Genomic DNA, 17,945 nt, shown 5'->3' with positions numbered 1-17,945 from the left:
GCACAGAGTCATGAATACAGAGAACATGTTTGTCTCCAGCTCATTGTAATCATGTGGTAATAATAGAATGACCCTGTATTTTTTTAAGAACTTGCAAAATTTTAAGGTGAACTTTTCCCATTAAGGGAAAAAAACTGGCAACTCTTTAGAAATTTTAAAAACATTATGCAGGCCTAAAAGGATACCTCTTTCGTCCAGTTATAGCTTCAGAGATCCCATTTGCAACTGCAGATCAATGGTTTTACAAGCCTTTAATCAGCCAAGCTCGAATGTTTTTAATAATATAAAGAAAATACGAAGACCCTGAAAAATTGAGAAGAATCTTCTCTGGATTGGGGCGGGGGGACAGAATTTGACCATGTTGTCCCCTGCCTTTCTTCAGCCTGAGACCTCAGGACATGGAGAAACTGTGCCTCAACTTGAGCCAAAAGCCAGAGTTCACAGTAAGTCAATTCAAAGTTGCCCAGTGGGGAAAAGAAAAGCAAGAGGGACTCATCTGCATTGCACATTGCAGGTCAGACACCTGGCTTTTCTTTGCAATTACCCTTCTTCATGTAGAGTTGCCAGGAGGAATCTAATTTCACCTCCAAACATCTTTTCCATTACTTTTATTTATGTAAAGAACCATCCTTTGGTGCCAAGTACTCAAGTTGAAATTGTAGAACCTCGACCCCCCGTTGGAAGAAAATATTTGGTTTGTCGAGCCCATTTTAAGTTCTGTTGTTCTTGTTTTTTGTAATGTCAGGTTTAAAACCAGCACACATGGTACTGACTCTGCTATAAATACACCAGAAAAAATTGTTGCACATCTCTGAAAGTTAGTTCCGCCCCCCCCCCACACACACACACACACACACGTCTCTTTTCCACTTGCTCTCTCCCCATTTCAAATAAAACAGCAGTAGCAATTAAGGCAGACAAATGAGGAATTGGGGTGAAAGTACTTTCAGAGTCAAAATTTAAGAGCAAACATTGTTTTAAAATTCTACATTAGTTCCAGCTGGCAGCCCGTTCTTTCCTCACTGTGAATTTTCCTCAAGAAGCATCAGAGCTATCCTAACCAGACCGCATGGAAGTGGAGCTGGGAAGAAGGGCACAGCCACCCTGGAGGTTTCAACCTACAGAACATTGGTTCTGAAAGTGTGGTCCAGTGCTCATCCACACCAAAATTACCTTTCCAGAGAATGGGCTTGTGTAAAATGCAGAATTTGGGGCCCTACCTCAGACCAACTCCATCAGAATCTCTGGGTTTTCAGCAGTGGAATTGGAATTTTATTCAGTACATTTTTCCAAGTAATTTGTGAGCATTCTATAAATTGAGAACCATTATGTAAAAACAGGTGTGGAATAAAAATAATGTGTCCACACGAATTGTGTATTTACTGTGTACTAGGAACTCTTACAAGTCCCCTCCCTGGGCAGATTCATTCACCACTCACCCTTGGATTAGGTAATATCACCTCCATTTTTTTTTTTTATTTTTTCAGAACAGGGAAATGAGGCATAGAGAAATTTAATGAATTTCCCAAGCTCATAGACCTGGTTAGTGGGCAGAGATGAGAACTGAACTCAGGGAACGTAGATTGAGAAGTCAGTCTCCTCACGCTTTCTCCAGAGCCTTCTCACATGGCAGCCTTCTGTTTCAAGCCTGGTTAGAAGTGCAGGTCCTGGAACTGACCTCCTAGATATAATTATTTTATGGGTCCTGGGGAGGCACTGGAGCCTGCTGAGCTTAGTCAGCATCAGAGGGAGGGCTTTTGTGTTCCACGTGTTCACGCCTTGAGAAGTGCTAGGTTTCCCTCAGGACAGCTCTCACCAGCCCTCTAATATTCTAACTTCTGGTCATCACCATCTCGATGTGGCTTTAGCCAAGGTCATTAAAGGCCTCTTAATTAGAGAACCTCATGTATATTTTCCTTGGAGGAACATATCAGGGTTTTGGGAACTTCCACTCTCCATTGGCTTCTGTTGCTCAAGTCTTTTCTATTTCTCCAGTTGTCCTCCCCACCCCCCACCCCTTTTCCTGGATCCTCCTCTGTTAGTCCCTTAAATGCACAGGTTTCCTAAGGTTTTTATCCTAGGTCTTCCTGTTCTCCTTCTGGCAACTTTAGCCTTTCCCATGGCTTCATCAATCATTTATGAAATCTCTTGCTCTTTGGAACTTCAATAACACAATAATTCCCACAGTTGTTTCAAACTTGCCTTAAACAACTCATTATCTATGTCTCTCCCCAAACATGCCTTTTGCTGTTTATTTTTCAATCTCTGTTGACAGTTTCATTATGTACCCAGTCTCCCCAAATCAGAGAGCTGCTCAGCTCCTCTGTCTTACCTCCCCCGCTTTTAATGTAAATTGAAAATGCCTCCCTAGGGTCACACTATTGTCACAGCCCTTGTTCAGGTTTGTAGACAGACTCAGAACTAGTTGTCTGGCCAGAAGCAGTGGCTCACCCCTGTCATCCCAGTGGCTTGGGAGGCTACGGCAGGAGGATCACAAATTCAAAGCCAGCCTTAGCAACTTAGCAAGGCCTTAGGCAACTCAGTGAGGCCTGTCTCAAAATAAAAAATAAAATGGGCTAGGGATGTGCCTCAGTGGTTAATCACTCCTGGGTTCAATCCTTGGTACAAAAAAAGGAAAAGAAAAGGAAAAAAAAACTGGTCTAACTTCAGTTCTTGCCTATTCTCTTTCATTTGTCACCAGATTTTTTTGCCCCCAAAGAAACAAAGTTGATAATATCGTTGAGTCTGCAGTAAACTTACAAGCTCAAATCTCATTACTTTGACTATAAGATACAACTTGATCCCAAACCCTCTCAAGTCCCAGGCACTCTGTTCACTTGCTCCCTGTTCTTGCCACACTACACTGCGGCTGGTGCCTGTGTACTTCCAGCCATCTCTACCTGCACAAGAGATTTCATCTGTTATAATTCTTTCTTTTAACTTGTCTTCACATAGTCAGCCTCACCTACTCTTCTGAGCAATTCCATCTCCTCCCGAAAGCCCTGATTTCTCCAAGCAGACCACTGTGTTCCCCATGCTTTGTCTGCTCGTGGGTTCAGCTCACCCTCTGAACTGGCACACACCCAACATGTCTTCATTCTCTCTCTCTCTCTCTCTTTAAAAATATTTTTAGTTGTAGACTGACACAATACCTTTATTTTATTTGTTTATTTATATGTGGTGCGGAGCATCTAACCCAGGGCCTCACACGTGCAAGGCAAACGCTCTACCACTGTGCCACCACTCCAGTTCCTTAATTCTCTTTTATACCTCTGTCTCCATCCCCAGCTCAGAGCATCACAAGGCCAGAAAGACTCATGTCTGATCCATCTTTGGGACCTTGCCACCTGCACATGGTGCCTCTTCACTCAGTGATTTTCTCATTGACAACAAGTATTTCCTGGATTTCACTGTCACTTTCCTAAGGTCCATTAAGTTTGGTTTGAGAGTCTCTGAGGTTGGTTAGGTATTCTCTGGCAGTGGAATGTAGGGGGCCCCTTGAGAATTGTAAGACTAAAGATTAGTGATGGGAGAGGATCCTATCCACTAGCTAGTGAATGAGGAGTTGGACGGGGGCTGTCATTGCTGCCCGGGAAGAACACTTCCCTGGCTCAATTTCTAATGGAACAACCAGGATGATCTGGTATCTGATTGTTATGTAGGTAATCTCTAGAGCCCACCTCCCTCCAAAGGTCAATAGACTCAAATGTTAGTTACTACAAGCATTTGAGTCTCTGAGCTGCCCTCCCATGGACCTGTAGTGTCTGTGGCTCCACCTTGCTCTACCCTTGAAGGTCAAACCCTTGGTCCTCTCTGTTTCTCCAGCCATCTAAATATTTGCTCTGTAAGCTTAGCCTAGGGTCTGCCAACTCATAATCCTGAATGGGTCAGGAGGTGGGTGTGTCAGGGGACTGCTGGAGAGAGCTGAGGACAGTGGCTACTTTTTAGTTTCATTCAATTGATGCATTCAGAGAAGCTGGGCCTAGTGTCACCAAAAGATTCTGATTCTTAAAGAGTGTCTGGGAATGGGGATTTTTAGGAGAAATAGATTAGCAATTGAATATTTGAAGGTAAATGTGGGAGCTCAATAAAACCTGTCTGTAGATAAAATTCAACCTGTGACTAGCCAGTTTGTAACATCTGACACAGGCCTTTCTGTCATTTAAAAAAAAAAAGTCTTTTAGAGTTTGCCTCCAGGATGGCCTACACATTACCTAGCAAATTTTCATCTCTTCTAGGAATCAAAGATCTCTCACACCATAATGGAGCATCTAGTTCTGGCTTCATCTGTCTTTACAGCAGTGATGACAATGTTTAAGATTTTCTCTTGTGGGCTCTACAAGGAGAAACATAAAAAGCAGGTAACTTCTCCAAAATTCACCTTGTAATGTGGGGTCATTATGGCAGAGGGATTATGGATACAGCTCAATGTTGGATCCCTTCTCCTAAGGACAACTTCTCTATTTCAGTAGTGACCTATATCAGTGTTTCAAGCTGTATGTGGGGAAGGGATTGCTCATTTCAATCTGAGTCGTAGTAAGTACAATAATAATAAATTACTAAAAAAGTGAAATAAAAAGACACACAAAACACAAGCCCAATTTAATTTTCGCACCATTGGTGTCAACAGGCTAAAAATTTCTCTGTCGTAATGCTATAAAGCAGTGGCTCTCAACTGGGATTGTTTTGTCTTGGGGGGCCTTTAGCAATAAATGGAGATTTTCTTGTTGTTGTTGTTGTCAACTGGAAAGAATTGGGGTTGTCAAAACTGGGAGGAGGTGTTACTGGCACCTAGTGGTAGACGGTGGGGATGCAACTACACATCCCACAATGCACATGGTGGCTCCACAGCCATCATGGGGTCCAAGATGTCAATAGTACATAGGTTGTTCTACTGTGACACTGTCTAAATGATAACCCTGAATTGTATCCTAATCTTTCACGCGTCAGTTATGAGCACTTCCCAGATGAGCACTGGACTGCAGACCATACTCTTGAGAAGTCATGTCCCAGAGATTTTGCCACTTCCTTTCTGATTAGGCCCAAGGTCTAACTTTAGTGGTAAGAATTTCCAGAAAGGCTTGTGTTATTATTAACATAAACATTTATTTTCCTAAAAGGACACTAGTACTACCATACTAAAAGACGTCTAGAATACAAGTGTAAATACCCAGGAGACTCTCCAAACAGCACTGACGAATGAATAAGCAATCTCTGATTGCCTTTTGGCACCTCACTGACCTGCCCAACACTGTCGTCCTTCTTGAGTAGCAATATTTTAATCAACTCAGCAGGTTTTACCAAATTCATCATTGTTTTTATTTTTCACCATTTATCGATATTTCTTTTTGAAAATAGAAATTTCAAAGTTCTTCTCAAGATTGAAGAAATGGATAGGAGACTGCTAGGAAATCTATATGTGTAGTGGTAGCTTGTGTGACCCCCAATGATGGGAGAACTCTGAAAACCACAAAGAGGAGGGATACCCCACTTGGGATCTGGCCATTGTTTCTGAATCCAGCTCCAGGATCCTGCAGATGCATTCATGTATCACTTCCTTCTGCAGGACCTCCTCCTGTTCTGGGTTTGGGGGCTTCAGCAGTGGAAAAGGCAGACAGAGGCCCCTGCTCACAACCAGCTCTTCCATGCTTTCTTCTGTTCTTTCCTCTCTGGTTTTACTCTCCCCATCAGCTTTTAAATTACTATTACAAATGTGAACTCATATTGATTGTACAAATAAATGGGTTTCACTGTGACTTTCCACACATGTGTATCCAGTGTTTGAATCCTCTCCACCTTCCCTGATACCCAGTGTTGCCTCTCTTCCCATCCTTTGGTCCCCTTCCCTTTCCCTAAAAGTTCCTCTTCTACCTTAGAGTTATCTTTTGTTTTGTTTTGTTTCCACATATGAGAGAAAATAAGCACTGCTTGTCTTTCTGAGTCTGGTTTATTTTACCTAACATTACATCCTCCAGTTCCAACCATTTTCCTGAAATGGCATGGTTTCTTTCTTCTTTATAACTAAATGATACTTCATAATGTATATAAACCACATTTTCTTTATCCATCTGTCTGTTGAGGGTACTGAGGTTGATTCCATAACAAGACTATTATGAATAACTCCACAATAAACATGGGTATACAGGTGTCTCTTTTCTATGCTGATTTCATTTCCTTTGGGTATACACTCAGGAGTTGCATAGCTGCATCATATTACAGTTCTATTTTTAATTTTTTTTTGTTTTTGATTTTTAGGTGGGGTACTGGGGATTGAACTCAGGGGCACCTGACCACTGAGTCACACTTTCAGCCCTATTTTGTTTTTATTTAGAGACAGGGTCTCACTGAGTTGTTTAGCACCTCACTTTTGCTGAGCATAGTTTTGAACTCTCCATCCTCCTGCCTCAGCCTCCCAAGATGCTGGGATTACAGGCCTGCGCCACTGAGCCTGGCTGTATTTTCGGGTTTTTGAGGAACCACCATCACTGTTTTTCATAGTGCCTGTACTAATTTATATTCCCACCAACAATGTGTAGGGTTCCCTTTTCTCCGTAGCCTTGCTAGCATTTATTATTGATTTTTATAATAGTCATTCTGATGGAGGTGAGATGGAATCTCAAGGCAGTTTTGATGTGCATTTCCCTGATAACTTGCCATCTTTAACCTGAATTATTACAATGGCTGGTCTCCTCTTCTGGGTCTTACCCTCCCCACTCCCCTGCCTTCTAGTCATTTTCCATAACACTACCATCTTTATCTTGAGTAGGTCTTCAATGCCTATAGGAGAAAGTCTAAGCCCTAAGCATGGTCTTGAAGTCCTTGAGGCCCTGGGCACTGATCCCTGTGCCACCCTCATCTCTGGATATCCATCTCCTCACTTAACCTTCTCTAGGAAACAGCACCTTAGACATCATGATTTTGTCTATATCAATACTTTGCCTCTGTCTGGGAAACCAGCATTGTACCTCATTTTCCCAATCTCATTAACAGACCAAAATTTTATTTTTATTTTTCAAAACCTGGCCCAACTATTACTTTTTTATGCTAATTGCTAACAGTAAATGTTCTATAGGCACTGTGCTAAATATTTGTTTCGTCTGTTCTCTACAGTAAACCCACAAGTTAGGTATAATTGTCGTTTTCCATTTACAATTAAGGAAGTCAGATTCAGTGTAATTTTGGTAATTTTTCAATGGGATTCAAACCCAGCCTGAGTCCAGAGCTTTCTTTCTGCCTAGCCTCTTCACATTCCTCCTCTCTGGGGAAGCTCCTCTATTGCCACATTCCCCAGGTGGAGAATATTTGAACATGGTATTCATCAGACCTCAAAGACTGGATTCTTAATCACTGCTTTTGTTGCCTATATGCTGAGCATGCCAATATAATTTTCAGAATCATACAATCTTCGTGTCTTCTTGATCAGTATGAATAGTAGAAATGTCCTCATGGGAATGCAAGCTCATGATCTTCTTTCATCTCTTTCACTTACTGTCCAGTAAATGCACATTTCTTAATTTCAAGTAAATTACTCCAGTGGTCAATTCTGCATGGAGAAACACTTTTTCCTTCTCTACTTGAAAAATTCTAATCCCTTAGAGCATTATTAGAGAAATCTGTTACTGGGATGAAATAAGTTTCCAGAAAAAGTGTGTGTAATATAGTAGGTGATCAACCAATGTTGAATTAATTTATGAATTAACGAATGCTGCTCTCCCTGAAGTCTGGCCTGGCTCTTCCTTAAGGGTCATTTGCCTGTCTTATCTTTTTACGGAAAGTAGGGTCTCCTTGGTGGAGAATTGTGACTGCCTGGTGTAATCTGGTTTACTATAACACCAACTGGCCACTTTTGTTGTTCAAAGAACACATTTTTCTTTGAAAGGTTTGGTGAGAATGTCTTACCAAAAAGATTGGGGAAAGAGTGTTTGCTAATGGGTGCAGTGTGGTATAGAGACAGGGCACAGGTTTCATAAATATAGAGTCCATTCAGATCATGGTCCTGAAACTGTTCACCTCTGTGTTCTTCAGCAAGTGACTTTGGAGCTTCAGTTTGCCCATCTGTAAAATGTGGACAGTAGTAATTCCTGTTCTTATAAGGATTATGAGAGGGAATATACGAAAAGCACTTGGCAGAGTTCCTAGATCACAATATGTGTTGTCAGCTCTTATTCATGAAATTTCCTAAATATTTCACACTGTCCACTTTAAGTTAGAAGCATTTTTTTTTAAATTCCCTGTGTAGAATTAGCCAGTCTCTCTCTAAGGCTCAAGACCCCCATATCTTTCACAGAACATAAAACATCTGAGGAAGATAAGCTGGTCCTAAGCCTGTCCCTTTTAACTCTGAGGATGGAATTTTTCTTCAAATCCTTAGTGCCTGGCACAGGGAAAGAATGCAGTCACTGAAGAATAAATGCAAGAAAGAATATAATATGATGCTTTTTAAAAAACAGGAATAAATTTGTTAGTTGAGATAAGTCAGTAAGAGGGGAACTCACAGGGCAGATTCTTGTTGTCTGTCTAAGGAAATTTGAATGGCATATTGTCTGCTTGGCAGGGAGGTGGGAGGTGGCAGAGAGGAAAGCCCTTGTCCATGTTGTAAATGCACTTTTCTGTAATCAACTGTAGCCCTGGCAAGCTTTGGTTTGTCTCACATGGTGAAGTATGTAAACTAAGAGCAGCTGACATTGGTCACCATTCTGATCTGGAGTGAAGGGTGTTCACTTATTGTAATGCTAAAAGAAAAAATTGAAAACATTCCAGAGTGTACCCCTTCTCAGTATTTTTAATAGAGTGGCGAAAGGTTAACTCCTACAATTTTTAATTATGTTCCTTTTTATTAGATTTCCATACTTTATTCAGTGTAACTTGATACAAAAGAGTAGATGAGAGGATGGTCTCAAATTTATAGTGCCTTTCTAAAATTTAACTTCAACATTCTTAAGGAAACTATATATTAGAAATAATTAATAATTATTTCGGAGAAAAACTCTGCACTCTCTTTGATGTTGTAGACTTTACGCTTGCCAGAGTAAGTGATTAATTCACCATCAAAAAATAATACTAGGCTTTGTCAAAAGTAAAACAGGATTTTTTGTTTTTTAGTTCAGGGATCTAGATTACAAATGCTGTTCCATAATGTACTTGTCATAAATGTGCTTTGAAATGGCATTAATCGATCCTATCATTTCAATAGCCTCAGTCAAAAGCCCCTAAGAGAATTTAAACATAATATCTGTTGGGGGAATGACTAAGTAGCGCTCACTGATCAAACTTAAATTTACAAAAGGAACATGACTGAAACTAAACTTCTAGGGGCTTGCAAGTGCAAATACAGTGTTGGGGAAATTTTAATCCTTAGAGAAGGAAAACATTGAGCCATTCTAATTTATCACCTCCTTTGGCTCTTTACAGTCCTGTAATAACATGCCTACCCCGTTCCCTTCTCCAAACTTAGAATTTTGCAAAGGCAAAAGACTGAAATAGGATCAGGAAAGGGATTCAGTTGCAGAACTCTTAAATGTCAGGGCAATACTGAATGAATGGGTAGCAGATCCTGTTCACTGCAGCTCCCCTAAAATAGGTCTCCTGAGCTGGTGGCCTGGAGCAGGCATCATCATATTTAGCTTGGGGCTCCTCGGGCCAGATCAGACCCTGCAAGGTGGTTACTCCTAAAAGCTAGATTCTGGGACAGTCACCAGGCCAAGGCTCAATCTCTTGTCCTTCCCAGTTTCTACCCTAGAAGAGCTGGTAGAGGTGCTCTCGTTCCACTGGTGTCCAGAAAACTTATCCACACCCTTGCAGACTGTTGCCCCCTCCTTCCCGGCAAGGACTGAGGGATCCTGGCTCTGCATCAAGCTGGTGGCACAGCCCCGGCGCTCCAAGTGTTAATAGAGAGTCGCTGGCTCTGGAGGCTGGCACTGATGGCAAAGTGAAAGCAGCGCCAAGCGCTCCTGTCCTGGTCCCTCCCCTGGCCCTGGCCTTGGCCTGCGCCTCCACTGCCTGGTGCACCTGCGCGTCCCGGAGGAGGCGCTGCCTCAGCAACCGCAGCCGCCGCCCAGACTAAGCGAGCAGCAGCGGGGAGTGCCGGACCCGGAGCCGCAATGAGCTGCGACTGGGACAGCCAGGGCCGGGTGGACGGTAACGACCTTTTAGGCGCGGCTGCGTTTTTGTCCTTAACCGCCCCAATTTCTGGGTTTTCATTTCCCCCGTGCTTGTTGACCTGGTGACTCGGAGCCCGGTTTTTTCCTCGTAGAACGGCCTGATGGGTGGGAAGTCCTCATTTTTTGTGCATGTTTGCACCCTCTTCTGGACCTTTTAGAATTATATTTAAAGTCAATGGAGTTAACTTTTGCAAAGTACAGAGAATCGCGCCTGGCGCAGAATGGGGTTTGCTAAACGCATATTGAAGTTTCACTGTTTGGCGCGCTGCTGCGGGTATCCTTAACCAGGGTGGGGAAATACTTTCCCTGAAGGAAAGATAATTTTGCTACTACTATGGGACAAGAACAGTCAGTCCTCCTACCTCCACCCCACTACTTCGTAAAGGTGTTAAAAGAACCAACTTTGAGTTCATTGAGTGTTGCCCTAATAATGTTCTTCTGATTGGAAAACTGGGACCTTAGTTACTTAACATAAGACATTTTGCAGCAGAATGTCTGAAAATGACTCTATAACTTGGGCGTCATTTAGTTCTATTTCTTTAAAATAATGATTACCAAACTTTTTTCAGGGGAAGGCTCTCAGATTGCTTTGAAGTTGTGATGAAATATTTTGAACCCTGCTCCCATCAAAATTCACCAATTAATACACATTTGAGTCTTTGCTGACAATTTCAGAGAGACCCCCTTGACTTGGTTGTATTCCCCAGGTATTTACCCCTTCTTTGAAAGGTCATTGCGGTTGTTATTTAGGTTTTCTCTCTTAACTAGTTAGTTGTTGACCTTTTAGAAGGAGCACTCTGCCAGGAATAACTCCTCTTTGTATCAGAACCCTTCTGGATTGTACTGAGCATGGCTTAATGAAGCCTCTTTGGAGTTGAAACTCCCCCTCCGGCTTCTGCTCAACAGGTACATCAGGTAACTTCACCAGAGTTCCCTGTGGATCAGTTATTTTCAGAGTTGGGTATTTTGTTCAGTAATTGGCAAGACAAGAACCATAGTACTGAAAGAAACATTCCATTCTTTCTTATTATTGTCCCAAAGTGAGTTCCCAACATAATTGCTCCAATGATACTCTTTAAAAAACACTTTTTTTAAAGTTGCTTTGCTCCCTGAGTGGTGATTCATGCCTGTAATTCCAGGCTGAGGTAGGACGATCACAGTTTGAGGCCAGCATGACATCTTAGCAAGACCCAGTCTCAAAATAAAAAATAAAAAGGGATGGAGATGTAGCTCGGTGGTAAAACACCCCTTCGTTCAATACCTAGTACAAAAAAAAAAAGCTAAGGAAATAAAATGACATTGTTATTGTTGTCACTAGAGAACATAAACAAACAAAAACAGGACTTTAAATAGCTGGAACTTTTTGTCACACTATTACTTTTGTCTTTCTGCTGTAGGTCCATACTATGATTTAAGACATTTGACTTTTTGAGAACTGATTAAGATTAAATTGTTGATTTAAAATATAAACTTCCAAAATTATATGGCAGCCCTTTTATGTGAAGCAAGGATGGGCAGGGCAATTGTGTCTGACCACCTTACCCTAGCTGTGTTTTGCTTGTTTCAACCTTAATTTCTATTTTAATGCCACATGGTCTTTAGAAATGTGATAGAAATATTTAAAAATAAGTACCCACTCTTCCCAAATCAAGCACGTGTTCTGAAAGAAATTCATTGAATTTTGTTATCAACTCAGCACACAGCTACTGTCCCCAGAAGCCACCAGAGGCCCAGATAGTAGCATCTTCTGCAGGCCCACCTGTGTGGGTGGGTGATAGAATTGCAAGGGTAGCTTCAATGACACAATATGCAAGAAGGCCACACACGGAGGTCAGAGAGGCAAGCAGAGAGAGACAGGGAAACTCTGCACCTTTATTGGTTCCAGGGCTTTATCCAAACCAGCCCCCAAGGGGAGCTTTCATGAGTGGGCTTAAAACAAGCAGGACTAGTTCCAGGAGGTCATACTGTGACTCTCCCAAAGTTCCCAAACATAGAAGTCCTTCTAGAGGAACAGTGAAAAGGCAAGGACCCTACCTGGGAGAGATGCCTCTTAAGTTTGTAACAATGACTACTACTTGGAATGATTCAAGTGGGATAGAGCATTGGAAATTGTGTCAAAGGTGACAGATACCTGCTTCTGAGAAAGTTAAACTTATATTTTAAAAATGAATGCTGAGGCAAAAAGTGCTCACTAGACCAGATCTCTCTCTGTAGTTTGAAGTGACTTCAATAGCTACAGTAAATGAATAGAGAATTTTGACATTCACCTTAAATCTAAATTCCTTGGAGCATCAGAAGGCTTTATTCACCTCCTGTCTGATTATCCTTGAACAAGCGATAAGATTAAAAAAAAAAAACATGTTTAAAAACACCTAATTGTGCTAAAGCTTACTATGACATCTTTAAAAAGTACTGGATGTATCTGTCAGACTTAGTACATTTTCAAGGATTTATGATGAGATAATGCAAAGAGACATTTGATGAGTATATTAAATGATATGTTTATCTTAAACTCTCCTATTGACTGTTACCAACCTCTACATTATGGAAGTATATCATAGTAATCCAGCTGCAGATGAAGAATTCTTAATCCATGCTTCATGCTTGATATAGTTTATGACCTTGCTATAATACATCCAAGAAAAATCTATGCAATTAGTTACATCCAATTTGAGGTTAATTTTATTAAAAATAAAAAATTCTTTGGATCCAATATTTTCCCCTATTTTTTGAAATGATACCACCACCCTCCACATAATTCTGCCTAAATAGATTTGGTTCTTGTTGCAAACTCTTAAAAAGGAAGTAAACTTTCAGTTTTCATGGGAAGGAACAGAAATATTTTCTGTTGAAAGGCTGACTTTCATATGCTGTTATAAAATTGTAGACTGGTATGTTGGAATAAAGTTGAAACCATGATATTTAGGAACGAAATTTCTTTATTGTAATTCCTCCCAGTGCCTCTAGGTCTCTTTCTCTGTGATGTCTTCACTTTTCTGTATTCCTTTTTTCCACCATTTAAATATTTAAGAGAACCCACTGTGGGCAAAACTCATTACCTGGAATGTGAGCCCTGCTTTGCTTTGCTGAGCTAGCTGTTCTCTCTTATCTAACTCTCATTTGCAAGTCAAGGAGAGGGAGACTAACGTCCCTTAAAACTGAGGCTCAGAGAGGATAATGTTCAACCAAGGGGTCTAACTTGAGAGTCTACATCTTAGCATTTAACCTCTGGCCCTGATGGGCTGAGGATGTTGAATGTGGAGAGGTGACCTGGAATGGCATTCTCTGCCTGCCTCTACAGATAGGACTGCTAGAAAGGCCCTGAGATGTGACTTTGGGCTCACTGACATGACAGCAGCTTTCTACAATCTTCTCTTAGGATGGGAAGGACATGAAAAGGTTATGACTATTTGAAGGTGTGTGGAAGCAGCTCACTGTCCCTCTTGCCAGGGTAGGGATGTCTGCTCTGCCCCTGGGGTAGAACCTTCTGGTTGCTAAGAACAAGAAGTGGCTTATCTCTGAGGGAAATGTGTAACACCCCATGGGATTCACTATGTATCAGCTCTTCTCCCAGGGCAGGATTCTAATTTGTGTCTTCTCAGACCATGACGGATGGGTCCATTTTCAAGGCAGTGCCCTGGGAGCAGACAGACCCACCTTGATCCATAGGTCTCTTGAGGGTAACTATAGGAATGGAGGAAGAAGAAAATGCTCTGACTCACAGCCTGGTCAGACTGTGTATCCCTGGATATATGTGATTTAATCTCTGTGAGCTTCAGTTTTAGGAATAAAGATATCCACTGGTTAAGGTTATTGTGAGGATCAGGAAGAATACACAGAACATATGGCAGGTAGTAAGCTCTCCATATAGACTTATTATGTTTAGAAAATTGTTTGTGCAGGTAACTGTAAAGTGATTGCACCATGTGCCTTTGCAAAAAGATAGGCCAGGGTAACAGTCACTTAACTCTGATGTTACTGGGTGCAATCTAACTTTGCCTATGAATGCAGGGAGCTCCTCAGATGTGTAATTATCTAATCATCATGAACTTTATATGTGGAGGCTGTTATTGAGTTTTTGTATTTGGGCATTCAGTTTGGGAAAAGACTGAAAACTTGATTTTATATATTAAATAAAAAATGAACTAAGAGTCCAGGTGATCCTTGGAGAAGTGATTTTTTTTTTCAAAAAGCAATTTGGTCCACAGTATAGTGGAGTTACAACCATAGACGGCTTCCAGGTTTTTATCCCTGCTCACTGATTTTTCTAGTGTGAATAATTTGGCAAACTCTGAATTGCCCAAATCATAGTTCTTTACAAAGTTTTTCTAACTCACTGGGCGCAATGATGTTCACTGTAATCCCAGTGGCTCAGGAAGCTGAGGCATGAGGATCACAAGTTCAAGACCAGCCTCAGCAACTTAGAGAGACCTTAAGCAATTTAGTGAGAACCTATTTCTAAATAAATAAATAAGAAAGAACTGGGCTGGGGATGTGGCTCAGTGGTTAAACACCCATGGGTTAAATCCCTGGTATCCCCCCAAAAAAACTTGCTTCTAAATGTCTATATCCTTTTTTCTTGCCTGAAGTCTGTGAGGACGTGGACCACATCTGTTTATTGCATTCTCAGCATCTAGCAAAATAATGAGCACATAGTAAGTCCATCTATTCAACATATGTTTTTTCAGTGAACTCATGCATGAAGTAATGATTCAGAGGGTGATAGGACAATTTGCATAACAATACATAATTCCTGAAATATTTAGTCCTGTTCACTGTTGCATTTAAATTTGAGTACATATTCACTTTTTCCTTCTTGGAGCTATTTTCAATAAGTGAAAATTGGTAACTATGTACACATCAAAAAATAGGATATTGTTTGGGACACCTAAATATTTAATAGTTGGATGGTTTAAATAAATTATAGTAGGGTATAAAATACTATATGAATGCATTCCATGTTTTGGAAAATGATTATATGTTGTAAGAGTCTAGGTGGATAAATGGCAAAGGATTAATAGAGGTGGTCTGTCTCTGGGTAGAAGGGATTATGGATATTCCTTAAATTCTTTTGCTTACTTATTATTTCTGATTCTTAGGTAATGAGCTTGCCTTGCTTTTATAAGAAAGAAACAGAATAAATACATGCTTGGCATATTGTAGATTATTTATATGGTACCACCTGACACTGAGTGCTTAGCTCATTTTCTGAATTTACTCTCCTCTTTTTGAGCATTAAGATAGTTCCCACTTCTCAGTGTTCCAAAACAGCATGACTGATTTAAAAGAGATGAGCTATTGAAAAAAGAACTCAAAGTAGAAAATCCACTCAAAGCCAGTGACCAAGGATATTAATTTTGCAACCTGTTGTTATGCCAAATGCATTACTCTGCTGCAAACAGTTAAGCTATCTTTTGGTCTCCCGTTTACTTTTGGAATTTCCTCCTTTGTTACAGAATCACTTTATGACAATTCGTGGGTGCTTAGTTAATTTGTGAGTGTGATCAAATTGTTTGGTGCATGAACTTGATGTGTTTTCAGGGTGGTCATAGCTGAGTAGCATTTCTTTTTCCGGAGAGTTAGCTCCAGGAGTAAGAACTTTGAGAGTGCCTCCCCTTCTTCCTCCTCCTTTAAACCAGTACTCTGTGGAAACATTGTGAATGAGTAGCCTTTAATTTTACCTATTTATATATTTTGTAGAGATCCTCCTATTGCTTCTTTCGGAGAATTATGATCTTGTAGTCTTCCTAACATCCCATGCTTCTTCACTTTTGACAGAGGAGGACGCGGGTCCCTTTTCCCAGGATCAACCAACAACATCACTGTTCCATGTGGGGAACTCTTCTTCAGTCTTAAAAGGAACCCCACCTCATTTTTGAGATTATCTGCACAGACACTTATAGACTCCTCAGGTGCCCCTAGACCCCCTCCCTTCCTGTTATCTGGCCTAGTATACTCCTTCTCTAGAAGTCCTCTTCGTTTTCCATCCTTCTGTGGTAGAAAGGACGTGGAAGGGGAAAATGCCTGAAAGAAAATAATATCTCAGAAGTTGGCTCCTGAGAGCTCTCTCTTCCCTGCTCTCTTCTTTCACCCCGAGTTTCTGAGGATTCCTGAGTGACTCTGCTGCTCTATGATGGTGGCTTCTATTTTCTGTTCATGGAACTTTCTTTTGGGTTTTGAGCAATGAGCAGATAAAACACCTAGCTATCATTTTGTACACTTGTAACCATTACTCTGATGAGGAAATACAGTTTGTCTGTCATTCTAGAAGCTCCTTCTATGTGCCCCACTCCATTCATAGCCCTCTCCACTGTAAGAATTTATTACCCTGGTTTTCATAGCAATTGCTTTTAAAGTTTTACTGTCCATGTGTGCATTCTTAGACATAATAACTCACTATCACCCATCTTAATCTATGATATGCCTATTTGATATGCAGATTTCCTCTCTCCTCTTATTCTGTTCCTATAATTTACTTGGTGAAGAACCTGGGCCATTTGACCTATAAAATTCTCCATAATCTGGATTTTGCTTCTTTGCACCCATGGCTTAAATTATTTTCTAAAAGATTACCTTCTTTTGAGCTCTGGCTTATGTCACCCCAACCCCTCTTCCTTCTCAGTTCTTGCCTGAATGCAGTAGGGCCTATTATATAACAAATCCTAAAAGACTGAGGTGACACACCATGTTGGATTCTAGACTGCACCAGTTACTGAACTCTCAGCACAATAGTTACTAAATTATAACCTCTATCTTGCTGCTGAATTCTCTGGTCTAGCTTCCCCATCCATAACTAGTAAGTTGCTTCCAGAGTTGCAGGGAGCCTTGCATAGTCCTGGTGATGAGATAATCCACATAAATACCTAGCACTGGTTTAGTCATTGTAAATGCTTTCTCTATATTCACTGCTCCTATTATGATTATTCTCATTCAGTGGAGAGAAGAGGCAGGGTGCATTCGTGACTGAGGCTCCAGTGTACCATATCAACTCAATGTCCCTGGTTTTGTCTACTGCCTACTTTATGCTTCTGCTGGAGCACTAAGCCTGGACCTCATGTGCAGCAATACCCCAGAGCAATCAGGATCCCCCAGTCTTCTCTGCATGAGATAGCAGTGGTTGTGCAACACAGCAAAAGGTTGCAGCACCAGTCATTGGCATGGGGAGAAGTTTGCATTCTACTTCCACGGGCTGTTAGAACAGCACTGTTTAGGTCACCAGGGCCCTCTCCCACAATGAACCTCTGTTTCAGACATCACTAACCATCCCACTCTGCATCCCAGCCCTGGCTGTCCTTTCCTCACCAGAGCATGTTTGTTCTTGTCACTATTTTTTTTGTTCTTTATAATGTGAAACTGTATAGTTGCTTTCTGGAAAGGCCCTCGTTGGCTTCTGTAGAATCTCTGGATACTGTGATTAGTCTGAGAAAGCAGTACCGTATTGTTTAACATGTAGAAATTTCTCTGTAGTGCTGCTTCCTTTGGACATAGCTAGTCCTCTTGGTTAAGTTGCATTCTTTCATCTGATTCTTAAATTCTACAAACAAGCATGAAATCATTGTTATCTACTAGACTTATTATTAGACAATCAAGCATTTTATTATATTTCTCCTATTCAACTCCTCAAATCTTTCATTAACTTCTCTAAACATTATGATGAGTTGGTTAAAATTGATGCTTTCATTTACTAATTATTTTAAATATTAGTAGTTGGGTGCATGATTGAGCAGTTTTGCAAACTTTTCTTTTGTTAAAAAAAAGTGTAGTTGTAAATAGACACAGTACCTT

The 17,945-nt window shown here is 40.9% G+C and overlaps 1 protein-coding gene across 3 annotated transcripts in view; it reads left to right on the top strand.

Annotated features, from left to right (window-relative positions):
* Positions 1-9,983: 9,983 nt before the first annotated feature.
* Gadl1 (glutamate decarboxylase like 1) overlaps positions 9,984-17,945 on the top strand; it is a 185,353-nt gene continuing 177,391 nt past the window's right edge. The window contains exon 1 of one of the 3 annotated variants that reach the window (XM_046436961.2): positions 9,984-10,137. In XM_046436961.2, coding sequence (XP_046292917.1) covers positions 10,101-10,137 — 37 coding nt within the window. In that variant the 5' untranslated portion in view covers positions 9,984-10,100. Of the gene's footprint in view, positions 10,138-10,940; positions 11,076-17,945 lie in introns of those variants that run through there. The other 2 variants (XM_058576715.1, XM_058576714.1) reach the window with 2 other exon arrangements.

This window comes from Marmota monax, unplaced genomic scaffold, assembly GCF_021218885.2.
Source record: "Marmota monax isolate L192 unplaced genomic scaffold, Marmota_monax_Labrador192_F-V1.1 WCK01_AAM20220418_F8-fsc00021, whole genome shotgun sequence".
NCBI classification, from domain to species: Eukaryota; Metazoa; Chordata; class Mammalia; order Rodentia; family Sciuridae; genus Marmota; species Marmota monax.
Note: the sequence above shows the minus strand (reverse complement) of the source record. Positions and strands in the feature narration are given on the sequence as shown.